Source organism: Osmia bicornis, chromosome 15 (genome assembly GCF_907164935.1).
Source record: "Osmia bicornis bicornis chromosome 15, iOsmBic2.1, whole genome shotgun sequence".
NCBI lineage: Eukaryota > Metazoa > Arthropoda > Insecta > Hymenoptera > Megachilidae > Osmia > Osmia bicornis.
Window position 1 is genome coordinate 2,618,761 of NC_060230.1, and position 26,755 is coordinate 2,645,515.

The following is a 26,755-nucleotide window of genomic DNA, read 5'->3' on the forward strand; positions in this document are numbered from 1 at the left end:
CGATGTAAAGGACAGATGCAATTTGCCTGATATCGTTTTACTGACAAAAATATCGAATGACGTGGCGCCGGGACCGGTGACACCGAACGTTCCAACCCCCTCCGTCTTCGAGTGAACGATGAATATTATCGGTTTCGAATCGGTTCTATTTTCCTATGAATCTTTATCTTTCTTTATTTTTTTTCTATCTTTTAAACTAGCCCTTTTATCTCTCTCGTTCATGAGCGTCGATTTATTTTCCTCTTATTCGGTATCATCGAGTCATTCGCGTTCATCGATCCCTTTGTCCCGCGTAAGGTTCATTGATTATCAGACTCGAACGATGGGTTCTTTGAATTTTGAACTAACCACGTTGCTCTATTATTTTGCAATTCGCTCTTTTGATGTACTACGCGCCGTAGCAGTTTACATTATATCGACCGTCGATGCCTTCTATCTTTCTCGTCAAGCTTTTTACGTCCAGCTAATGGATTCGTGTAAAATGGTAAAGTAATTCGAGTATAGATGGACCAGGTAAGTATAGATATCAAACCGTCTGGCAGAGGTGCTGTTACGTTGGACATAATTTATTTTTAACAGAGTCTCGATCAATCGAAACCCAAACTTGCAAATGTATGATTAAATGGATAATTTTTAAAGAGTAAAATCGAGGCTCTCTCCATGGTCCGCCGTCCGAGAATCAATTAAAAACCGTAGGGCTATTTAAAATTCGGAAGGATTTGGTCAGGAAAGGGGACACGTTCGAGGGGTCGAAGACAACGCATAAATTCGTAATGCAATGACCGCGATTTGGTGGCCGCAATCGATGGTAAAATTGCAGAAATTTCGAAGGGGCTTCGAAAAACTACCGTCGAGCGTTATTGATTGCCGTATCACTTTCTCCGTGTCGAGCTGCCATGGCTAATGAGTCTCCCTTCGTTTTACTTTTTCTCCTTTTTTTTCCTCTCATTTCGAGTTTGGACACGCAGATGTGACCGATAGAAAATGGCGCGGATCGGAATGCATTTCGCCCGAATCCCGTACGTACGAGATTCGAAAAACGAAGAGTGGAAGGAAAAGCGAGAGGGCCCCGGCCGGAGGGAGGGAGAAGAGAATCGAGGGTGGCGAACAACGATTCGGGGAAAGAAGGAGAGAGAGAGAGAGCGAGGCAGAGAGGGAAGAACGAGCGAGGGATGCAGAAGAGGCAGGAGGGAGCGAGGGGGATGGGATTTCAAACGAAATCAATTCAGAGTCGCTGTCCAGTCGAACGTTACTCCCGCGAGTGCCGGGGTAAATGTTGGCCGAAACAGTAATTTTACGCTCGGTCCACGTCCATTTCGAATCCCGGCTCGCTTTGCCGTGAAACGTCACGAAAGGCATCGAACCGATTCCCCGTGGGATTAGCGGGAAATTTAAAGTTACGCCGAACGAGCCGCACCGTAAGCACGTTACCCTGTGGGATCAGCCGTGACCGTTTCTCTTATTCGAATCTCCTCTCTGCCCCGATAATTCACGGAAATTTCCCTACAAAATACACGTTCGGATAATTACACATCTGTTTTCCTGATCATTTTCTAAACGACGACGAAAAGGTGTTGGAAAAAAGAAAAGAAGACCGCGACAGAGACTGGACAGAACGGTATAAAATTAAATCACTGTTTATCCGACGATAAAAAAAAAAAGAAAAAGAAAAAATCCGTGGCGTAATAAACGGCAGAGGTATAAGTACTCGCACGAGCTAAGAGGTTTTATTAAAAAATACTTAAGTGCCGTTTTAGGAGCGGTGAATAAATGATGCGCCACGAGATAGATGTAGAAGAATGGACATGTAGAGCCGAGAGAAAGAGGGTAGTCGGCGGGGTGGTTGGAGGGAGGGAGAGACTAATTCGAGGGTATAACGAAGTCGACGGTAATCCATGCACGGACAATTTCATTTCTGCCGTCGTGAACCCTCTTTCTATCCCGCGCCCCCTTTTCCTCCGGCATCTCCTCCTCCCGTTCTCTCCTCTCTTTCTCTCCGCCGATGTCGGAGCCTGCGCGGTAACTTTTTTGATAAACTGTTTTCCGCGTTTTTCGCCGGTGGTTGTAAATTAAATCCTCCATGGAGGTCGGAGGAGGCTTGCATCTCCCAGCTGCCCCCAGGATCCGTCCACCACCACCACCACCACCCCCCCCGTTCATCCCCTGTCCTCTCTCTCAGCTGGCTTGCAGTCGCCCGGTTCACCAGCCATCACGGCGGATACAAAGCCGATTAGGGCGGGATACCGGCTACATTATCATTTCACATTTTTTCCGCGCAGCCCGGCAACGAGAGTCTCCGGGCAACGAGTGCCCGATATCTCGTGGACGACGTGCCCTCTGCCCGGGGATAGATACGCGCGATCTCCACTTTTCATTTTTCCTCTTCTCTCTCGGCACGAAAATCCTTCGAACACGCATGGAGAATGATTCTCGATGGCTGGACCACGCGACGCGACTGCCGCGCTCGAGACACACCGGATAATGGATTACCGTATGCGATTACGGGATTCAGTTGAATTTCCTTTGACTATTCGCGTGGGCGAGGCTCGCGCAAATTTCATCCCTCGGAGACGAAGCCGCGTTAGGGGTTGTTATATTTTTCGAAAGAGGAATCTGGAAGCGTTTTAGAGAACCGATAACCCTTTCACCGATGGTTCGAAGTCTGAAGGTTGATTACTGAGAAGTCCTTATCGATCGAATTATAGATCTCTAAATATTACATAAACAAATCAAAACGGAGTATTAAAAAGAAATAAATACGGTAAACTCCGGAAAATAAAATTTATACTGAAATATTGGTGAGTTGAAAGAATTCTATTGTACGCACGTATCAATGTAGCATGAGCGTTTTTTGATGGAACGTTGCTGTATCAAAGGGTCAAACATATTTGGTATAATGAATACAATTTTTAAAACTTCCATCAGATTTTGAACACATCGTTCCGCTAGAATGCACATAAAGTAGTATTTTATATTTTGAATAGGATGAACATGGAAATCTCTGACAGATTTGATAGTTCATTTTATATATCGCGTATGTTGTCAGTGTTAATTTTGAGAAATATTTATGTAACCCATTGAAACGCTTTCGGCAAACGGTAGCACGATGAAAAACAATATAACAGGGAATTAAATAATAACCGAATGTGACGGTAGACGAGCGAGTCGACACTCGTCTTAACAATCTCACGGTAGAATTAATTCGTTTGAAACGCTGGTTCTTGTCCCCAGCGACGGAACTACCACGGCGTTCTAGTCTTCAACCTTAGTTTCTAGAACTTCCTCTTCTAGCTGCCGTCTGAAAAAGCACGCGACTACGGCTCCACGGACAACAATTACGAAAACAATTACCGTCAGAGTCGGGCGTGTGTTTAAACGTCAGAGGGAGATGGGGGAGTAAAAAAAGAAAAAATAGAAAAGAAAAAAGAAAAGGAAGAAGAAGAAGAAAGGGAAAGGGGTACAAGAAGTGGAATGAACGTCGCGAGAAAACCGAGGCCGTCCCCGTTAATGACTCCACTAGTCTCGTCTTAAGGGAAGGAAAGAAGATATTCGTGTCAGTTGGACTCTCCCGGCAGGCAAACGAAACAAAAGGGATCGCAAAGGAGAACGATCAATATTTAGTTAGCCCGGGAGCGCGGTCAATATCGCATTTTAATTCCGTAGCGAACGACGCGCGTCCCTTTTGTGTCGGCAATCAAGGCGATCACGATGCACGGGGGAGAGAGAAGAAGAAGAAAAAAAAAGCGTACGCTCCGGAGACGGAGCGGCATTCAACGGGCGATGAATTTTCTGGGTCTCCCAGCTACCTCTGCTTGCACTTGCCGGCTAAGTAATGCACCGGCAAGTAGGCAGCGATGCACATCCGTCGAGCAAAGCCGGCGAGAGGGAGGCAGGCAGTCTGCCAAGTGTTTCCTTCCCAGATCGGCCAACTATTTCCGATATTTCTTAGGCACACAGAGGGCTGATATTGTAGTACACTGGCAATCGGCAGATGTTTCGGAGTAATTTCCCACCGCCACGGAATGCATTCGACGAACACAATGGAGAAGACGGATAACGAGCCCTCTCGGACCGGGTTCATATGGCCCGGACAATAAAATTCTTTAGAACGTCACAAGTATTTTCCTCGAGATATTAAATACCCGCGGAATGACGAGACTCTGAGGCTTTACGTAATCAGGCCAGCGCAGTCGATTGTTCCGACTATCTTTCTCCGCTACGAATTAATCTCGCGAACCGGGATACCATTCGAGATGCAGCTTTTTATCGAATAATCAGGATGTTCGAATTGTTCGTAAAGAAAACGCGCGAAGAAGGGAACATCTTCCGTCGTTCTTCGGCGGTTTTCTCTGCCGGCGCAGGGTCAACGAACCGTACGGTTCGACCAACGGGAAGAACCGGAAAGAAGACTCCGTCAGATGACGAGGAGAGAAAGGGGGGAAGTCTTTGGCAGGGAGTGTACCGTACTCATGCTGCAAGTAGCAGCTCATAGCGGCGGATTAGCCTTGCAGTGGCGAAGCTTACATCCCCTATAAAGTCCCCTGGCATCACCCCCGCGCCACCCCCTTCTCGCTACTACTGCCGCTTCTCCTCCTTTTCTCTCCCCGCGCTGAGGCTCGCTCCCATCGAAATCCCGTCAGCCAGGCCCCCGCCTCCTTCGTTGTTCCTCCCGCGATAACCCTGCGGCCACTGCATTGTCTGCCGCCCAGCCAATACCCCGTCGTGTTTCTCGTACTTGTGTTCATTATCAAAAAATTCGAAAAGGAACGATGCCACCGCCGCGCCGTTGCTGCCTGACTGGATGGCTGCTGCAACGCCAGCAGGAACCCCTTATGTTACGCCACTGACATTTCGCGAAGGGTGGCGAAGTTCGTTTCGCTCTTTTCCTCGTCCGACTGCCTGATCAGGATTCCTATTCTTCCCGATCGTTCGCAGGAGGGGGAGCGAGTTGCGTGACGAAGGTGTCGCACCAGGGACACCAGGGGAGTGTTTCTCCAGTCGAGGAACAAACAAATTGATATCTTTTAATCACGGAAATTAGATGATCACGCTCGATTAGATGTCTCGACGTCTGTCAGTTTCTTTCGAATCTGTGCGAAGGATGATGAAAAAGAAGCTACTCGCTCGGCAGGTATATAGCTTTCGAGTTTCAAAGATGACTCCCGAGTCGTGTACACGGCAACAAAGGGGTAATCCCTACGGAAGCTGGGTCCACACGGCTGCGGAGCGAGAGGGTGGGATCGACGGTGCGTGAAAACCGCGGAAGAAAAGCGAATAAGAAGAGAAATAACGTTAACCGGAAGTTTACGGCGCTTCGGGTAACTCGTTGCTAGTCTGACTTCCGGCGAGCAGGGAAAGAAAAGGGGTAGAGGGCGAGGCGCGGATTGTTGGCGAGCGGCAGAGAGCCGGGAATCGGGGGCTGCCGTTACCGCTGCGGCGGAAGAGAGAAGAAGAATGCAAACCAAGACAGAGATTTCGCTGCCGGCTGGTTGTGAACGGAGTGTAGAAGCGAAGAAGGGTGTAAGAGGAGATGGAGGAGGCAGCTAACGGGCGAGGAGGGCGAGAGGGTTGAAGGAGGTGGTTGGTGTGGGCGGACCGAGCGTCGGAGAGAGAAAGACAGAGAGAGAGAGAAAGAAGAGGTGGCAAGCTCGGCCTAGGTAGTCGAGCCGCACGGGTGAGAGAGAGCCAAGCGCCACTAATTAGTGCCAAGAACGTAATTAAGTAATTTTTAATTAAGTGACTGCCGTTTACGCGCACAACCACCACGTACGGGGTAAGCTGACTCGATGCAGGGTGCTTCATTCCCGGCTGCACCGCCATAAGCCGGATTACCCTTCTTCCCAAGAATTCGCTTGCGAGACGCGCTTTTTCCTTGTCGCGCGACGATATTTCAAACGCATGCCTGTCCAGCCGACAATTCCTCCAGCGTGCAATATCAAATTGATACGCTGCAGTTGAAAAAGTCACAAGTATATAAGGAACCGAAGTGTTCAAGGGAAATTGAACGTAATTCAACAAAAATTAGACAAAAATTGTCATTTTTGGGTAAATAAAATTTCTTCGCTGCTTTTGGAAGTACGTGTAAGCGCTTAGTCAGAAATGAGGCACCCTGATCGTTACGGAAAGGAAGTAAAAGTCTGCTCGGCAGGGTAGGTCGGTATTGTAGGCACCTGTCTACAGAAGGCGAACGTGAGGAACGGTGGTGGTAGTAGCAGCGAGCAACGGTACCCAAAGAGTTGCCACTCCATTGTGCCGTGCACTGAGTTTTTAATTAAGGAGCTGGCGCGAATTCCTCGAGATCTCGCTCGGCTATCTATATAACTTGCCTGCCCCTCGCCCCCCCTTTGCGTTCGTGCGTGTACGTCTTTGGTGGACGCGCGTGTAGAACAACCGTGTACAGACACAGGCGAGAAGACCAGCGAGAGGAGCTCTCCTTTGTGGATTTCAAGGGCCTCGCGGCGGACGAAGAGATCACCGACGTCTTCTTTTCCATTCCTTCGTTCCCTTCGAGGAGCAGGTATAGCCGTCAGCAAGGCCGCGGTCCGAAAGTCAAAGAGCAAAGTTTTCTTCTCTTCATTAGAGGGTCCTGGATACGGAACTACCACCATACATTCTCCCGTCTTTTCCTACCCCTTTCTCGTCCAACCACCTTGTCGTCTTCTCCTTTCCCTCCCTTTTCTTCCCGCTATCACTGCCACCCCCAACCCTTTCCCATGTTCGACGTATTCCCTCTGATCCTACCACCTTCGTCCCTCCTCCCTACTCTACCGCCTTTTGTCTCAAAGAACTCGTACTTGCCGGTTTCGGTAGAAGAAAATCGAAGGAGAACTTTTCACGATCCTCGGAGGAGGAAGAATAGCATCAATTAATACAAAATTAGATTCAGGAAAGCGGTGCAATTAAGAGCGCACGCGATTTGGAAAATGCAGCGATTCCTGGGGAAAGACGAGGAAACGAGGGAAGAGACTTGCGAAACAACGAAACCGGCAACGAATTGAAAGAAGAACGTGCCGGAAGAAGCGACCGCATAGGGGGTGGAGTTAGGTAGAAGTAGAATAGATTACGAGAGCATAATAATTACAAGGCTGCTGTGTTGCTCTGCTTCTAGCCGGGAAAGTGGTCGCGTAGCGTAACGGAGGACGGGACGTTATCTGCGAACGTAGGCACGCGTTTCGCGTCTCCTCGACGTATGTGGCCGCAGTCTCTTTTCTTCCGTGAAACTCGATCTCTTTCTCTCTCCTATCCGTTTCACCGTGTGTCTAACTACCTCAAGGCTCGAATTTTCTCCGGCTACCCAACCCCTTTCTCTTCCCTTCGGTTGCAGCCAGCTTATTCCTCACAATAAGAGAAAACCGGGGCTCGCTCGTCATCGTTCGCGTATGAGCGAACACACGCGTGTCCGCGTATATACACGTGCGGCAACACGCGTCACGCTCGCGTCTAGCCTTCTCGCTAAATGGCCCTCGCCTGCTCGCCTGTTTACCACGCGGCCGCCCACGCACGCCTTCCAACCTCGACCCACCCACACCCACAACCCCCCTCCCCCTCCCCCGTCCTTGCACTTCCTACCAGGCATGCACAATCTTGTGCGATTAAAACGCAAGCCGACGCCGCGCGCCGAGGAGATGAGAACACACGCGGTCCCGTCACTGGAGATTGCCTGCAGTCTCTCGGCCCGTTTCCACTCCAAGATTTCGGTGAACCTCCGACCGACCTACCCTGCGGCTTTCATTTTATTTTAACTGTCTTAAATGAGGTGTGGCTGGTAATTGACTTAGCAACCGAGTCCACATTATTCTCCGTTTAACACTTTGTCAGCTGGTGTGTCGTGAACTTTTAAATTAGTACAAATCCTTGGTTCCCAACATTTTTTTTTTCATGATAATTTGTGTCTTTTTAAATAACTATTACATAAAAATTATCATTAAAAAAAAAAAAAAAAAATTGTTGAGAACTAAGGATTTGAACCGCGGACCTTCAGATTGTGAGTCATGGATCCGCTCCGTAGTTAAACACATCACTCACAATCTAAAGGTCCTCGGTTCAAATCCTTGGTTACCATTATTTTTTTTTTTTTTAATGATAATTTGTCTCTTTTTGAATAATTAAAATTCTATATATTTCTAAACTAAAATTCTATATTCTATTTTGAATAACTTAAATTCTATAAAAATTGCAGTGTATGTAATTAATGATTATATGAATGCATCTTGAAATAGAACGTTCGCCTGATAGGAATAATTAAACCCGTAAATGAGCTGTCTGGAGAGAATTTAATTTCTACAAATCCGTGATTCATACAAACGAAAGTTCTTGCTTTCCGTTTAAACGTGGGTATTCATTTTCTGGTGAACAGTGGAATCAAGGATCATTGACTAAACCAGTCAGCAAGGATAGTAACGAAGGAAACCGGACGTTAACGATCGGTCACGTGCTCGACCGGTAGATAAGGGGTTGGAAAAGGAAATTCCTGTTTAGAAAATTACCGCGTCATTACCCTAACCATGGTGGTCAGTAGGAATAGGGTGGAGGGCCGGCTGGTAATGTCCGCTACAAAGTAGATTGTCGATTGATAAGAACGAGGCGAAGAAGAAATTAGAAGGAGGCACCCTTGCTGAAGAATTATATCGGGGATTTTGAGACGATAAGCAACCCCTCGAAAGCGTGACTGGGTAAATTCATCGTCGACTTTATTATTTAACCACTCGAGAGCTTTCGATTCCTTATTTCTATTTCGTATTTTTGTATTTTCATTTCTGCGGTATATTAGACAACTTGGTATACTAGATAGAGTGTAAGAATTTATAGTGTAAAGGGTTAATATTGGATTTTCTAATAAAATCCAATACGTAAACTCAAAGAGAGTTATTCGCCACACGTAGAAAGCTCGTTTCCACGCAACGCAAATCCATCGCGTTGTTGTCTTCGTGTCGTGTACGACTGCTGTCCATTATACGACATAAAAATTCCTTCCATCCGCGCGATAAGATCGTTCAACCGAGTCGCGTGTCCTAGCACAGGATCTGATAACAAAACTAACCCGAGTCCTCGCTGATCTCACCTTTTCTTTCTCCTCTGTCTTCCTTTTTTCCCCTTATTTCGCGCACAAATAGACGAACGAACGGAGGCAGAGATGCAGGCAGATAGAGAGACACGTACGAGCACGAATGCGGCACACAGGCGTCGGAACCCTGTCATCGACGACCCCAATCATCCCCCCCGGCAAGCTTCATCGAACGAAGGCTGTCAATATCGTCGTCGTCGTCGTCGACGGTATAAGCAGATCCGATGATGTACGCTCGACGTCAACGAGTCTCCGTAAGATATCGGACGTGCTTTCGATTCGACGCGCGCGTGAGAAAATAGGGTGCGAAGAATCGCTTTGTGAAAACTCATCCCTCTCTTTCTCACACGATCTCCTTTCGTTCCCCGTTTTCCCTACACGCTCACCCCCGTCCCCTTTCTGTTCCCGTCTTCCCTCTCACCGGGACCGATTTTTTTTTCTCACTGTTGCACTGGGAAACGAAGGAAATTCGCGACAGACGAGCCATTTATGAATCATTATTCCCATACATCGTTAACCCTTTTGGTATGAAATAATTTTTGGAATTAATTTTCACAGAATTAAATTTCCCATAAATCGTACAAATTGTTCAAATTTTTCCACCCTTCACCAGAAGCGATTTGCCGGTCGAAACCGCGAAAGACAGCGATAAAGATCGACGAGTATGTCCGCGTAGTGGCGTGTTTGATCGACTCGATCAAATATTTTTCCGAGGCGAGGGAAGATTGGAAAAGCTTGGAGGGGGGAAAAGTGGACGGGTTCTCGTGACAAAAGTACAACGTTCAGAGGGCCGGTTCGGGCGAAGAAGGGTGAAGAGCGGAGTGATACACGGAGCAGCGTAGAATAATGTGGCGAGGCATTTCCGCATAGGAAGCCGTGCATTAGGCTATCAGATCGAGCACGCTCGACAACGACTGCCGGCAGAGGCCAGCAGGAAAAAGTGTCCGGGGTAAACCCTTACGTGATTAGTCGTCAAAGGAGAGGGTCCCCGTAGGGTGAAAGTGTGCCTAATGAGCCGCGAGATTGGCACCTTCGTGTCGTCCTTTAATCGGCATTTTACGGGAAAACTTGTACGAAACTAGTATGCAAGGATTATCAAGAGGAAAGTTGTCAATTTCTCCCTTTCACGATCGTTAGGGTGGCCGAAGAGGAGGGCGCGCCGGTAATTATTTATGGACACGGCCGGCTAGAAACATTGAGATTATTACTGGCACGGTTCGAAGGGAGGATCTTTTTTTCCCCCTTGCGGTTCATTCTCTACCAGCCGCAACAGTTATCTGTCGCAAACGGTCCGCCTCGAACGCGTTAATTTTATCGCCGGGTCCCGGTTAACCCTAGAGCGGCCGAGCACGACCTGTACCGGTAATTAATCTCAAATATTCAATTTACAATCATACGTTCTATTCTTAAGATTGTTCGACAGACAATATTTTGTTGGAAGTTAGCAAACGTAGATCACATAATTTCTTTCAACCCTCGGACGGTGGATCATGGGGAGAGCCCTAATTTTTCTCTCTAATTCTCTAAAAGAGACTTAGAGACAACCCTCGTCGTGTTTCGCTCATTTTTGGTCCGGTTTGTGATCGAAGTTAAGAATCGCAAAGGGCAGGTCAAAGAAAAGGCACCGAACAGCCCCGCGGCTTACACGACAAAAAATATATTTCGTCCGGTAATTAGCTTTATGTAATTAACTTTCACCGAACACGCTCTGTTCACCGTAAACGATTTTCTTTCTCGTTGCCATCGATGGTGATGTTTCGAGAGAACGAAACAGGGCCAGGGGGATGAGATCAAGGGACGTGGAGTACGATTAATATCACGAGGGATAACTTCCTCCTCCTAGTGGTTCGTTATAAAAACCTACAGATTTATGAATTATTTTTTTTTTTTCTCTATGCTTCGTGCGTCGGGTTTTGAATTTCGTACGGACAGTTCCTAATCCATCGCCGAGTATCACTAGATCGGAACAATTTCAAACGTTCCGCGAAACGTGACTCGACCGCGTTATTTTCCAACGGAATAAAATTTCGGCCAACTTTTTGCTCATTTTCCCGGGGCAGAATTTTAAGTGTACACCCTTTCCTCATTTCCATGGGGCCGTTTTTAATGGACCTTTTTCTGTATTAATTAAATTTTTGCGGCCGGTCTCGCCGCGGCTCGCTCGAGTGCTTCGAATATTTCGTAGCAGATCGGCGAAACGATGCGCGATGATGGACACATCGGAAACCGATGATGAAATTCACGCCGTGTCTTTCGACGTCTAGCGCGTGGAAAATTTTTATTATTCATTTACACGTAGGTATAAGTTCAATTTAAACGGATTATTATTAATATTACAAATTGGATATTTTTCATTACACGAAGGTTATAATAATTATTCGAAAATTTGTTGCAAATGCGAGATAATGACCCTAGAATAATATTTATCCAAATTAGGATTCTGAGGAAAAATGACGAAAGCTATAATTAAGAACGGCTACTAAACGGACAGTTTTGTCTAACTATGAAGATACATAACGCGAAGTGTCGGAGGCGGTTGAAAACTGATGGTCTCCAGGAGGATGGGCGTCTCTCGCGATAAGAAAGTGGCAATAATGTAGCGGCGTGACCATGCGTGGCCTTCTCGACCGCCTTGTATCTCGGATCTGTACTGTACTCAGGCTAATTATAATCAGCCTAATGCTTGTTGGCCGGTGTGTGTCGGTACCTGTGGCCTCTTACTCTCTATACCTGGCGCAACGTAGTCACGTTACTTATGCCCAGCTGAAGAGAGGGTAATTAAGATTCGGACACACCCATCGTGACTCTCGTCTCTTGGGCTCTGACCGCTTCTACGCAGGGAGTGGTCGATCCCTTGAAAAGCAACTCGTTCTCGTTTGCATACACGGAACACGTCGGGATCGCGTAACAGAAACGTCTTCCAGGATCTCCGCGCGTTTGTTTTTTTTTCCATCGAACACGGAAACTAGAATCGAGGGAGTGGCGACACGATGTTAATCGAGAATGAATTCGAAGATCCGATATCCGCGATGGGTACTTGGTTCTTGTCGTAAACCATGAATTCACGATCGTGGCGAATGTTATGCAAATCCTCGTATATTCGTATGGTGACAGTCTTTGCTCAGTTACCGAGCACACAATGAGCATGCAATTAAATGTCGGACCAAGAATTCTTTCGATATCAGACAAAAGATTCTAATTGTTTTATCGAAGTTGTAATCATACGTCAATAGTTGGGTATTATTTCAAATAATCTTGATACAAAATTCGATTAAAAGATATCAGAGAATAATGAATAATTAAAGATTCAGATTACTAAGCGAACTTCGAAACAGTTCTTGGTCAACTCCGAAGGCAAACCATAAATTACATTGTTCTACTCACCGGAAGTTGGAGAACCACTTGACCAGCTGTGCGGTGTTGTTCTTATTGAACTTGATGTCAGGGAAGTACATCTTGAGGATGGACGAGGTAGGGTACCTGACCCAGAAGAACATCAGTTTCGCCTTCCTCAGATGCATCGGCGTCAACGTCGACGAGTTCATCGTGGTTAAGGAAATACTGTTTGCTTGCATTACATCATCAAGATTTCACCCCCATTCGAAGGGTGAATCCTTGTTGCGAAAAACAGAAATACCTTTACGCTATCAACGAGCGAAGAGCATGGGCTATAATAGTATAGACGAGCGGTATCGTATCGTAGGTCCGAAGAAGGACGTTTCTGTGTACGCAAATATCTCAAACTTAATCGTGTTTCCTTCGTATCAAATTGGATTAGAAATCGTACAAGCTGTGGATGTCGCGAGGGTGGTAGAGCTCTAACGTTCTCGCCCAGGTTGACCCATACGATTGGTCGTATCCTCAACGGAAGCCTTACCGACTCCTTATCGGTAATAGGATCTCTTCATGTGGTTTCATCGCATTCTTATTTGGTTAATCCGTGTGTCCAATCTTCTGCGGCCCGTCTGTGATTTAAGTAACCAGAAAACTTTTCGTTACGTTTCATTCGAAAGATTGGAAGATGTTGAAAAACAGTTCTGAACGGGTCAATGTCTCTTGGAACAATTCTTTTATCATTTCGAACGATTTAAATAAATTAACCAAATAATTATGAAGCGGAACCCGCATCAATAACGAGGCTCGCCACGTGATATCGCGCAACAGTTTCCCGCGCGATTCGAACGATCCTCGTCGAGGGGTGAAAGCGAGGAATAATCGTGAAAAAATCTGCGCAACGTTTTTTTTTTTCCTCCGGACACTCGATCCACTGAAAGCCATCTAATTCCGTATGGCGACAGGAAAAGCGCGGAACGTTTGCAAATTTTCACGAACGCCTATCGTCATTGGTGTTACTGTCAACGCGCGAAACTCTCTCATCGTACAAGCAAGCTGCTCGTCGTTCACGAGCGAACGAGTCGACGAGTGTAGTCGTTCGCATCAAACGTGCGTGCACCGCGCGTCGCATTTTGCGCTCGTGGTAACGTCGATGAGCGATAACGAGATGCCAGAATGCAATAAGGGTTATTTCGCCTTCCTTTCCTCGTCCCCTTTTACCCCTTATTATCATACGTAAGCGGTACACCGGAAAAGAAGAGAAAGCCGTTTTGATTTTTTAGATAATTTAACACCTGCGAATGTTCTAATTAACAACCCTTTGCTATATCTTCGACTGAATCGGCGCTAACCTGAGAAAGATGACCGTCGCCGAGCATCTACCGAGAAGGAAACTCGTCCAAACGTGCAAAAGCATATTCGGATTGATGGAAGGCCGGCAAGGCAGGAACAGCGAGAGACAAGGGTGAATCGAGAAGAGAGTGGTGAACAGCAGCAGGTTGCGCCGCGGCCATGCGCTCGACCTACCCCAAGAGGAGGGAGTGAAAAAAATGCGCCATTGATTTTACATCAAAGGCCGGCTAAAAAGGCGGCAAAGAACGCCGCGCTGCCGATCGAACGACCCGGACCAACACATGCCGTTGCAGTTTCCGACGTTGCATCGTTGCGACGCGTTTACACGCCCCCGCCCGGCACACGTCGTTTTTTCCTGCTTGTCAGCTCCGATACGTGTGTGGATATATATTTACGAGCGCTTTCGGTAAGTGAGGGAGAAGGGCAACGCGACAGTTACCTGGCCGGGTCATGCGTGATAATCGAGCCTGTTGAACTTTTCGCGCCCGTTGATCACGCTTACAGACGATCCTCAGCACGCGTCTTAACTTGACCGGCTATTTATATCAAGAGAAAAAGAGTAACTACCAGGTTACGTTTCACATTTGCATCGCGTTCGGAAGATTTTCAATATTTCGGATAAACGAAATGAATTCGGTAGAGTAAGACCGGTGAATTCTCGTACGGTCCGAGAAGTAGTAGAAGTGGCTTATCTACGATAAGTCGAGACGTTCGCGAAGGGAAGTTCGCGGAACGGCTGCTCTCTCGTTTCCGCGGTTAAATTCCGAAATTGCGGGACAGATTATTGGCTTGCGAAGTTGGGTGAGACTGGAGGCTCGGGGTGGGCCCGAGTAGGCAAAGAACTTTCGACCTGGCGCGTTGTTGCCGGACAAACTCTGCTCGTAGGTGCAGCCAACATTAGCCTAACTCCGTGGCAAACTAATCTAACATTCGTCCGAGCTTCCCCCCCCTGTATCCTATCCCACCTCCTCCGCCCTTCGACTCTTTGTCGACTTCGTTCTCCTTGTCGACCGGTCGACTTTTTCTCCCGTTTCAACTTCTACTTGTTTCTCAAAACTTTTTCCCAAGCCTTTCGCGTTCCCTTCAACAGGGAGAAAAAGAAAACATTCCTAAGCATCGTCATCAACTCTTTCGCCTTTCTACCGTTTTTTAACGCTCGTTTTTCGCTCGTCTCTTTATCCAGCTCTTTAGAGACGAGTAGCCCCATGCTCTTCCCGATTTAATACCGAAAGTTTAACCGTACGTACTTTCTTTGGAGAACGTTCAGACACTGTCCGTCCGCGATATTACTTCGCGCTTCCGAGTCAACCGAGATTCAGCTGCTTGTTGTTGCGTTAACGGAACCGGAAATACCGTCGCAACGGGAGCGAAACTTTGACCGGTGTCTCGGTTGTTCTGGACGTTCTCCAACTTTCCACCAACGGAAAGCGCGGATCGTTTTTTTTTTTCTTTTCGACGACGTAGCATTAGAAAAGGATATTGTAGGCTGAATCCCGTCGTAACTGATGTCGCCGGAGTTGCAATCACCGGGGGGCCGGTCGTTGCTGTCTATCCTGAGATGTCCGTAGTCCGGACTGCCATGCTGGGCAGCCGCCAATAAGGCAGGATGCAGTATAGCCGGCGGATGAGGCAGTGGAGGGGAATCCCTGAGCTCTACACCTCCGCCAGGAGGACTGGCAGGTAGGTGATGCGGACCCGGAGGTGGTACCTGACCCGGATGACTCGCGTGAGGGTTGAAGAACGGCGAGTACGGCGAGAACACTTGACTCTCGTGGAGACTTGGATTCGGTATCGCTACGCTGGTTGGCAGAGACACTGGCAGCATCGGTGGCGGCGCGTGATACGATCTCGGCGGAGGCGGGGGCGGTGGACTCTCGCTTCCTCCTTGCGATGCGCAACCCTCCTGCGCCAGGATTCGGGACACCGTCCTCGGCGTGATCCTCGTGTCCGTTACCTGCGATGGGAAATACTAATTGATACCTTGACTTACTATTGTGTCATTCAGCTTCTTATTATATATAAACTTAACACTAAAATTAACACGTTCACCGACACGCTCCATTTTATTTTAAATAATTTATATTAGATTATAGAATTTTCATTAGGTCGGTCAACGTGTTAATATATATATATATATATATATACATGCAAGATTGAATAATGAATTATCTATGAAAAGATTTTATAATTACTTCTAATTAGTAATTAAAAAGTTTGAAAGTTCAATAATATCGTTCAGTAGAAGTTGATGTATCAATCTAATACTTGTAAAAATGATTTTACTTTACTTGAATAAATGAAAATTTAAAAGATAATCACCTTATGGCGTTTTTTCTTCGGTGTTATGACGAGCGAGAGTGCCTCGTTCTGTTCCGAGTCCCTGCTTTCTCTCTCCTCTCCCCTCATGTTACAATATTGGTCGCGTTGCTGTTGCTCTCTCTGCTGATGTTCCAGCTGTTGATGTTGTTGTTGCTGCTGTTGTTGCGGTCCCTGCATGCAGGTCCTATACATCGTGGGCGGTTGGGAGGTTTGAAACCTTCCTCCGTTCGCCCTCACGTGCGGGGGCAGCTGATTCATTTGATTAAGATTGTTCTCCGTGGGGCCGGAATGAGGACCATGGGGAACGCCAGCCATGGTAACGATTTGAGGGAAACCCGTAGATTGTGGAGGAGGGGGCCCGCCATTGTGGGGCCCCCGTGGCCCGTTTGGGCCACCGGGTTGCGGTGCTGCTCTGTCAACTACTTTCGTCCTTGGCGATTTTCTTTCCAATACTTGGCTCACCAACATCAGATCCTTGTTCAACTGTTCAGCGGCAACCTGAGCCGCCTCGCTTTGTTTACCAAGAAACCTCCTCTGTTGCACGAACCTGTTAACTACTTTGTCGATCAGACCTGTCAAGCACGAGGTGATCTCCACCTTCAACGCGTCCGACAGACTTTGCAGGTCCTCGTCGGTGATGTGTGAAGCCGACGAGCCGGTGGCCGCTGCGGCTGGTCTGAACATATTTATCCTTTCTTGGAAATCTTTGTGCTGAAGAGGAGTACCCGCTGGCTGCATTTGCGGCGTCTGCGGGGTGGACGGGCCGGTATTGCTTTGGCTCTGTTGCTGCGCTTGACTCGGTGGTGGCGGTGGAGAACTTTGCCGTTGATGTTGCTGCTGTTGTTGTTGCTGCTGCTGCTGCTGCTGTTGCTGTTGCTGCTGGTGCTGTTGCCTGACAGCCGCCTCCTGATGCTGCTTCATTCTCTCTAGAGCAGCTTGTTGCTGTTCGAGGTAGAGTTTGTGTCCCATATGATACATGGCGGCTGCCGCGGCATGCGGGTGTTCGGTCGGCAGGGCCGGCAGCCCGTTGTACGATGGTGGATGAAGTCGGGTCCGTTTGGTCGGTGGTTGAGGACTGGCCGGTGCACCAACGATGTCGCCAATGTCCGAATCGATTCTACTCGTAAGCTCATCGTACTTTTGCTGCATCACAGCCAATTGTTCGTGTAAACTTTTCAACTGCGACTGAAGGTTATCCTTTTCCTCGCGTTTCTGCCTGATAGTCAGGGGATCCTCTAGTTCGTCGTTCACCTCCTCGTCGTCCATCATGGTATCGTTGACACCGTGCTGGAGAACGTGGTGTATGGTTTGTTGCTGAGGATGATAGAGCTTACGTTTCTTGCAACCGTTCACCGTGGGAGTTTGAAGGGCCGGACTGCTGCGCATCGTGCTGACGATATTTTCAACACGTGCTCGTTTAGTTTCCGTGGTCGGCGAACTGGTCTCGGTTTTCGGTATGATCGGACAAGGAGAATGACTCGGGCTACGTTTGATGTTCAACGAATCCTGCAATTCTTCCTTGACGGAAACAGAGCCTGACCTTGGTTGGGTGGGACTGGGTGGTAAACTCTGTTCGCAGTCGGATCCATCGAGATTGGCCCCAGGCTCCATACCAGCTTCGGCGAATGCCTCTTCCATAGCACGTGCGGCCGCGGCTGCGTCCTCCGCGCTATCCTCAGCATCGCCCGGCATCACGGTATCACGATCACTGTGATTCGCGTTATTCACGACGTTGTTTCCATCACCACTCTCCTCTCCACCACTTTGCACTGTTCCACTACGTGCACTATCACTATTTTGTTGAGGACTATGCTGATGCTGTTGTTGAGACTTAAGTAAATCCGCTGTGTTGTTGTTGTTGTTGTTGTTGCTGTGTATACTGTTATTGTTGTTCGACTGCTCTTGGATCGAGCGCGCGGAGAGTTTGCGCCCTTGGAGTATGTCGCGGAGCATGTGCTGCGTAAGCTCGGCGGTGGCGGGATCGTCGCAATTAACTACAGCACCGGATTGCAAATTAGCGGCTGGGTCCATGCCGGCACCAGTCATTCCGTGACCGCCCTCTGGCGGTGAGCCACCGGCGTCACTGGCCTGTTTGACCTGTCGTCCGAGTAGCTCGTTCAACATCTTGGCGGGGCCGTAACCCGGTGCCCCGAAGAAGCCGAAAGCCGCGTGGGCGGAATGCTGCTGAGCTGTAGGACCCGTCGTAGTTGTACCTAAATGACCTTGACTGCTTGCCGCTCCAGCCTGTTGTTGCTGGAGCTGTTGTTGTTGTTGCGACTGCGATTGATGATGTTGAGATTGTTGTTGTTGTGGTTGTTGTTGTTGATGTGTTGGCCCGCTGCCACCGAAGATAGAACCGTACAGACCACCGCCGTGGAAGGATGGCCGGGAGGTGAAGTGCGGTATACTCGAGTAGTTGTTGCGCGGCTCGCCGGCGTCCACGCGCTGTCTGGTGCGCTTCTGCTTCTTCTGGAGTTGCTGTTGCTTGCTTTCCGTGGTTGCTCCGTAGGGGGCGAAATACTCGGTCTCCTCCCCCGATGACATCATCGGCCGTCTGGTTGGTCGGCCCCCCGAAGGCCTCCGCGTCCCCTCCCCGCCAGGGTTCCTTGTCACCCCTCCCCTTCTCGCTCGAATAGCCCCTCGTGGCTCAGTGCGCTGCCTCTGCTTCTCTACTCTACTCTCTCGCCGTTTCCCCTACCACAGCCGCCTTTTCTCCTCGTTCCTTCTACCTTGTCCTCCCCACTTTTTGATCGCCAACACACTCTCCTCTCAACACTTTCTTCGTCTTCGGCGTCTCCTTCTCTTTCTCTTCCTTTTCCTCCTCCACCTTTTTCTCCTCCGTCGCGCCTCCGCCGCAGCCTCCTCCTCCTCCTCCTCCTTCTCCTTCTCCGCCGCCGCCGCCGCTACCTCCTTCTCCTTCTCCTTCTCCTCTTCCTCCTCTTCTTCCGCCGCCTTTTTCTCCTCCGCCGCCGCCGCCGACGACGACGACGTCGGCACACGTCTCCTTCCCGACGAACTTTTGCTTTCTCCTCTTCACCTTCTTCTTCTCCTTCTCTCGTGCCGCCTCCTCTTCTTCTTCTTCCGTCGTTCCTTGCTTTTTCTCTAGATTCTTTTCACTATTCCTCGCCCCGCTCCTTCCGCCTTGGAGCTGACGCCAACAGCTGCAACTTCTCGGTGACTCGGTGTCGGCTGTTCGTCCTCGTCTCGGGATGACGATTTCTTTTCACGAGACGCGGCTCGTTCTCGGGACCGTTTCCACTGCTATCGCTTTTCCTTAAGTTTTCCCCACCGGCACCGCCGCTTCCGCTACAGTTTCTACCGTTGTTGCGTTTCTTCACGACAGTCGATGCGATATTACTCCCGTTGATGATCACGAGAAGTGAGACCGGTGCTCTCGCGGGCGGAATCCTCGTGCTCCCGCCTGGGAGCTGCATCCTTCGAGCTCGCCAAAGGGCTAGGTGCCCCTCGCTCCCTCGTCTCGATTTTCCTTGCCGCGATTCTTCTTATTCGTCTGCAACAGAAAACACGCAACGAACATACTTTAGTTGGTCATTAAAAAATCATCCCTTCACGCAGCTTATAGTAGCACGTCGATGTGTTACGCTTATGGCGTCAGTTAAATCGCTCGTTCGATTTTCTTTTCAGCCCCTTCCGTCTGTATAAATGTTCCTTCGTTTCTCTAGATAAAGCTGAACGATATTGAGTACGACTGTCACATTATTTTTCCTCCCTGACATAACTCTGCTCAGTTCAGCGAAACTTAATTACGATCGATAATTTCGAGCGCAAAAATAGTCGACGCTGAACTCGAGGTTCTTTCAATTTACACTAGAAATTTCTAAAAATAAATCGTACCAAAAGGAAGTCCGACAACCACTAGTAATCTTTTCATTTTATATCACCTATCGTTCGGTTTTAACCTACAAGGAGAAATTAAGTATTCCTTCTTGAAGTGGAAAAAGCGTATTGGTTCATTGTACGATCAAGTCGCGTAACGATAAAAAAAAAAACCATGAAGAGCAGAAGTAAGTCTTTATCGGGTTAAAAATATAGTAATCATCCATTGCGACAATGCAAAGGGTAGCGTTTACGTAACGCTAGTAATGTGATGTGACTTGGCGGATGTCTTCGAGCTTCAAACTAAAAGTAGTCGGGATTTGTGGATGAAGAGAGTGGCTTGCTACAAGGAGAGGGCATAAGAAAATTACTTACGTTGAATTTCTTATTCAGAGCACAGTCAGTTCCGGACAAGTCGACTCTTTGTCTGGGATTACATGTTACGCGTTGATCGATAGAAAAGCGAAGAGGGGTGCAAAAGTGTAATTGATAGGAAATTTTTAGCCATAGACCGGCGTACCATCTGGCTTGGTAAATTCTGTTTTTAATAACAAATAACGCGAACCGCGTAAGAAGGAAAGGATGACCGTTCAACGAATTCATTCACCGATGACAGAGGTTGCTGGGATCGTTTCACGATTCAATTCCCGATACGTAAGTGCGTGGGTACACGCGAGCCGGTTCTGCGTTTGCACGCAGCCAGCCTGATACGGCACTCGGCTCGTCGTGCACCAATATCAACGCGATACACGTTTGCGTGAATGTGCATAAGATTCGAAGCAACAGCTGAGCAGCTTAAAGCACCTGCGCTCAATAGGCCGACATATTCCATAGTTTGCCTACGTACGAGCCGCCTGCGTTCGAGGACACGAGTACTCCTCCCTATATATCGACGAGCCGACTAGACGTATATATACGCACCGCTCATGAAGCAACAAGAACGCTCAAAGAGCGATACGTATATAGCAACACGTGGCAAAAGCGTCGAATTGGTGGAAACACGGAATCGTTGTACCTTTTTCTCCTCTCCCTCCGTGTTGCGCTCGCGCAGTTCCACTTTCCCTCATCTATTCTCGTACAGAAAGGGCTGATGATCTGCTTAGAATTCATCGATCATCACGTTTAATTTAACAGATAGAACGAAAACTTCGTTTCGATATATTTTTCGAACGGTTTCCCGGCAAAGAAACATTCCCTGCTCCCACGCAATTATCTTAGGCAGCGAACAGAGGGTGCGCTCGGTGGACGAAAGGGTGACATATGGTCTCAGGCTCGATAACGTCTACGATCGTACCTGCCTCGAGGAACGCGAACGCTTCGAGGGGGGTCAGCAACTTCTGTCCTTACTATTTTTCACTTCCCTTCTGCCTCGCCATGCGTGCCATACTCGGCAATGAAAAGCTGCCCCGCCGGAAATGCTTTTAGGAACTCTCCCACTGTATCGCCTCCGCTCGGAAGTAGATACCTCCGGCTAATTACACTGCTGTTCCATAAAGAAACCTTCCGAAATTTACGAAACAATATTCGTATTCTCTTAAAACGGCACGGTTGAAAATAAACTTTTTCCATCGATAGATTAAACGAATGAATAATTTTCGATTGAGATCGATGAACGAACCGTGTTACTGGAAAAGTTTGAAAACTCGTCGGTGGTGGAATAAAAAAACACGGCTTTGGTATTAGCAGAGTACGTATTTTGACGGGCAATGACACACGAATCAATCACCTTTCAACGATGCGAAAACACCCTGATGAACCAGCAGCAACCATTTCCGGTGCGTCATGCGATATTTACCGTTTAAGCAGGTGACTTGATTCGAAGGGATTGCAGGTCATGCCGGTGGGGTTGCGATAGGAGATTAGAAAATCGTTTCTCGCCAGTGACTCTATTCAAAGTTTCTCATATAAATTCAAGAAGAATAACAACAAACAGGGAAGATATAATTGTTGAATGAAAAAATTAACCGTCGAATGGAAGTGAATGAGAGACCGACTGGACTGGTAATTCCATTGACTTTTCCTGAAGACTTCCATCGTTAAAGGGTTAGGATCTAAGGTGGCCATTGTCTCGAACTATCGGCGCTGATAACTTCCACCTATAGGCCGGGTAATTAAGGAAGAGATCCGCGGACAAAAGGGCCCCGGGCAAGGAAAGCGTTTGTTAATCTCTTACCATCGATCACGCGGTTTCTATCGGTGAATCGACCTAGCATGAAATTTCAAAGAGAAAAACTCCGAATCGAAATTTTTTAACGAGTTCAGCGAAGAAAAAGAAGCTTGTTCTTCGTTGCCCGATGGATGCCCATCGCTCTTCCATGGATCAAAAGGTGAACGCTGAAGGATCTATATGAAAGGAACGAACTTGCTATGGTTGAGAAATTTTTCTCAGTCTTTGCATCAGATTCTTTTCGAATCAAAATTAATTCTTTATAATAATAAAGGGTTGAGAGAACGTGTTAGCTTCAGAACGAAAAATGCAGACACTGCAAAATTCATTTACAAAGTGTTATCTAATATTATAAATTTTTTGAAATGGTTCTGAAATGGTTATAGTATTATTAATTAATTCTCGGACGCCGGACCATGGAGAGAACCCCTGAATTCACAACGAAAAGGAAACAATACTTCTACTTTGCGATCCCCAACGACTTCCTTCCGGCGAGCTGTACAAGTAGAAGGTTTCTGCTTGGTGAATATCACATGGTGCGCGTACCCCACATGGCGTTTATCGAGGGAACGCGGTAACGGCATGTGCATCGGAATTCCACCCCCTGTAGGTGTCATGTGGTCAGAGTGTTCGCAGGGGGTTGCATGGGAACTCGACTATGCTCATCAGTCCGTGTCCATTCTGTATGCACGTATAAGGTGTTCTAAGAGTAATACTTATAGTTAGCTCAGATGGTTCCTTATATTTTATTAACAGTTGTTTAATTAATTAACCCATAACGAAAAGGGTCGATATCTTAAAATTGAAGAACATTGTTCTTTTTTTTATTTTCATGTATCCAGTATGAAAATTTTTAAAACAGCCTGGTAATTAAAAAATAATGAAAATTTTTGCCATAGTTAGACGGTTTTCAAGTTGCAAGCTGGCCTGCATTGCTACCATAAGGGCCATAAGGGGCTTGGCGATAAAAAAAGTCCATCTGGAAGAAACACCGCAGTCATTGACCTACACCGTGTGTACTTAGGTCCTACAGAGAATGGTACGAAGATAAAATGATGGCTTTAGCTTCCGCCTTGTCACGTTTACGTCACTACCCTTCGTATTTACCCTCGATACCTCTCTAGGTCAATGGCTGCAGTGTTACTTGTGGATGCAAGAAATTTTCTTATGGATCTATACCTATGCAATTTTGTAACATTTGTACGATTTAAGATCTATATTTCAATCTTTCGATAAAAATAATATTCAAAGTTACATTACAAAATAAAGAATACTCTGATTTTCAATTTTAGAGACAAACTCTTCCAAATTGTTAAGAATTACATTTCAAGGCGATGAGTATTTTTGAACACCCTATGAATACCCTGCGCTGAACACGCATAGTTATGCACCGCTTTCCCCTCGATATAAAATTATTGTAACATTCGTTTCATTATTCCGCACAGGGCGACGGAGCACCCTTCGGTGACACGTATTCGCAGGCACATAAACGCGTCGGTGTTTCGTGACGCCTAATCGTGAGTGTGTACGCGAGTAGTACTCAGACATAGGGATCGAAACGGAGAGAGAATAGAATAGCAATACGAAGTGCAAGAGAGAGAGAGAGAGAGAGAGAGAGAGAGAGAGAGAGTGAATGAACAACGTTCTATATGCACAATGATACACACGTACAAAAGCAGAGGAACGGTGACTCGTGTGTGTACACACACGGCTCACACGCGTTCCGCATATTATCGGGTTGTTCCGATGCAACAAGTTGACCGGGTGTCAATTGATGTGTTATTAATTGGAGGTTAATTGCGTTAATGCGCTGCCGAGCCCGCCTCCCACCTCCCACACCAGTCTCACCCGACAGCACCGCCACCCTCGCCACAATCCCATCGGCTGTTTTATTATTATTTTGCATTCGAATCGTTTTCGATTCACTGGCACGCGCCCAAACCAAACTTTCGCGAAGCCGCGGGACCGGGTAGGATGGGAAAACGCGAACGAGCGACGGAGCGAGCGTTGTAAAGAGGGAAAGAGAAATGGAGACCGTTTAAAAGCCGGCGGTCTGTCACCGATTTTCATAATTCACAGCTCGTTAAATTTGTTTCGCTTTTTGCCTCGCTTTCCGCGGTTACGCGACCCGCGCCCATTAATCTACCTTCGGTCGTTTTCAATGAGTTTAATCGCGTTTCAAAAACAATGTGGGTCAACGGTACGGACCGACCGTGTTATTCCTGGCACGCGAGCATGACCTTTCCTCCGCGTTTTCATTTCGATTTCGGTACCCATTCATGACGCGTTACAGATAATACAAGCGCGATAATGAGCGCCACCCACTTTTACGCGACGCGTCTCGATGGTGCTGGAACTTTTCGGTTTAACCAACTGAATGGAAACTGGAAATTGATCTGACCGTGACACTGACACAGGTATCCTCGCTGTTTCATCGATATTAAAGGGTTAAAAATGTTGAAGACATTTTTAATTAACCCTTGAACACAGAGCCGGAGTCAATATAGACCCAAACTTATGAAATGTATAATTAGTATAGAATTGAGGTTCTCTCCATGATAGAAAAGTTTCTAATAATGGTATGAATCAAGTGTCATTCAAATTTGTCAACAATTCAAATATTTCAATTATTCGAATTTTCTTTTGAATTCAGAATCTTCAGAAGGGAAATTAAGAGGAGGAAAGATGAAACGTTTAACGGAATCTTCGACAATAATATCAGTGAATACGATGTAAGAAGGGAGCCACAAGATCGAGGGTGATCATTCGTTGGGGAAAGAAAGAGGATTTCAACGTGGCTTCCTTTATCCGGAAAAGTATCCAAGGTGCGATCGCAAATCTCCTCGGAGAATTTTCACCAGACATTTTGCGGCCTCCTCTGAACGTGTTCCCATGACTTCTCTCTGTGGGAAACGCCAACGTCTAATATTGAAAGCTACAAAAAATCCTGCGGCGCCCTTCGTCCTCCCTGCGGAAAGGAAGTAGGAACAACGGTCCTTGCCCTCAGCGGCGTAGACGCTACCCTACCAAGGGAACTCGTCAGGGTATTTAAATTTCCGATTTTGGTGAACCACTAAAATGTAATTCGTTTCATGAAATTTTATATTTTATATTTTAATCCTTGCACTTTAGAATCTGGGTTCAAACCAAAATTGGGTCTGCCATCCTATGAATCATTTAAAAAAGTTTACCCTATTTAATAGATATAATATTAAATAACGAAAATATTTGAAACACTTGAAAAATAAAAAGAATTATTATTTCCAAAGAATCTATTTTAAAACGTATGTGCCCTACCTTCTATCGAAATTATTAAAATCCGTTCTGAATGAACGTGATCATGATTCGACGCCACTGCAAGATCAAGAAGGCCCCCTCGCTAGTATTCAGGTGGTTTTACCGGGTGGTATCCCCCCGTTTAAATGTCCAGGTATCCCCCAGGTAGGATTCGGGTAAGGTAACTTCTTGAGACTGGCTCCCCTCTTGGAGCCGGTTAGCCAAGCGTTCAAGACGCAGGCGAAGGGCGAAGAAGGTAGAGGAAAGGTCTCCTTAGGGCTCGGAAGCAGCGCGTGCCAGCTGCCGTTGGCAAGGCGTAACCGACGTTTCGGCTTCTTGTTGCCATTGTTGGAACCCCAACCGAGGTCGAGCTAACGTCTTGGGACACAAACGAACCCCTACTTTTACAACGTCTTAAGAGTCGCGCGAGGCGGTCGGTTGACTCGTGCCAAGGGTGGAGTAACGGTCCTCCTGTTTCCTTTCGACGACACCACGTTATTCAACTCAGCTCAGATCCCTTGCAGATAAACTGTTGCGTCTTGGGGATGATAATAATTGCGTAGCGACGTTTTAACTGTAACGTTCGGATAGCGGTCAGGGTTGAAAGATTTCGAGCGGGAAAGTGAGAAGCCGGGATGGCCGCAGCGGACCATTTAATTATTCGATTAAACGATAAAAAGGAAAATTAATAGAAATATTATTTTCAACGTCCGTAATAAATTTCGATGAAAATATAAATAATGAAACGCTGACATCCAGATGATTTATTTTAATCCACCTTAATGTCGCCTTTCCAAGTGTATCAATTTCATTGCCTCTATCGATCATTTCCTGTCTCTCGCCGTCAATCACTTAGGAAGCAACCTCGAATTCGTCCAATCGCAAGTTTCAGCGTAAAAGGAACTCCTTCGTCCAGCGGTGCCAAGTAAAAGTCCCAGATTCGGGATTCGTAGTAATCAGGGAGAAGCAGATCGAGGAGGCTTAACGACAGATTCCCGGTCTTTCAGTGTTTGCTTTTTATTGGCCACGGGCTACTTTTCGAGGCAGTTATGTAGATACGTCCGTAGCATATTGGCAACCAACAGGAACGGCCAGGATTATCGGCGTTATTGTCGTTGGCATTTCGTGGCGAGGTCTCCTTATGGCAGCCGTCCAACCAACTCTCCGGTTTTCGGCAACGTCCACTCTTTTTTTCGCCGTTCTGCCATTTCTACGCGGCTCCCTGAGATTACTTAATTATATTCAATTGCCAAAGTTTCGCGTTTCTCGCGACGTTTGGCTCGGCCCGGTGATCTCTCCGCGGACGGCGTTTCGTGTCCCGTCGTTACGGTAAGTATGCCAGCGAACGATGGGCGACGATTCCGCATCTTCCGACCGTTATTTACGAATTTATCGTCGCGAAGCCA

At 47.2% G+C, this 26,755-nt stretch overlaps 2 protein-coding genes across 5 annotated transcripts in view; both read right to left on the reverse strand.

Annotated features, from left to right (window-relative positions):
• LOC114882827 (homeobox protein prospero) overlaps positions 1-18,904 on the reverse strand; it is a 31,984-nt gene extending 13,080 nt beyond the window's left edge. For 2 of the 4 annotated variants that reach the window (XM_029199900.2, XM_029199898.2), the window contains exons 1-3: positions 16,070-18,904; positions 15,231-15,704; positions 12,449-12,603 (exon numbers count right to left, since the gene is read on the reverse strand). In XM_029199900.2, coding sequence (XP_029055733.2) covers positions 12,449-12,603; positions 15,231-15,704; positions 16,070-18,616 — 3,176 coding nt within the window. In that variant the 5' untranslated portion in view covers positions 18,617-18,904. Of the gene's footprint in view, positions 1-12,448; positions 12,604-15,230; positions 15,720-16,069 lie in introns of all 4 variants that reach the window. The other 2 variants (XM_029199899.2, XM_029199897.2) reach the window with 1 other exon arrangement.
• Positions 18,905-18,988: 84 nt separating this feature from the next.
• LOC123988510 lies at positions 18,989-19,503 on the reverse strand. Its single transcript, XM_046288809.1, has one exon. The coding sequence runs from the start codon at positions 19,501-19,503 to the stop codon at positions 19,186-19,188; it is 318 nt and encodes a 105-aa protein (XP_046144765.1). The 3' UTR covers positions 18,989-19,185.
• Positions 19,504-26,755: the final 7,252 nt, after the last annotated feature.

Excerpts from the sequence above, each read along its gene's own strand:
- LOC123988510 (XM_046288809.1), bottom strand. The coding sequence starts at position 19,503 with ATGCAGCTCCCAGGCGGGAGCACGAGGATTCCGCCCGCGAGAGCACCG.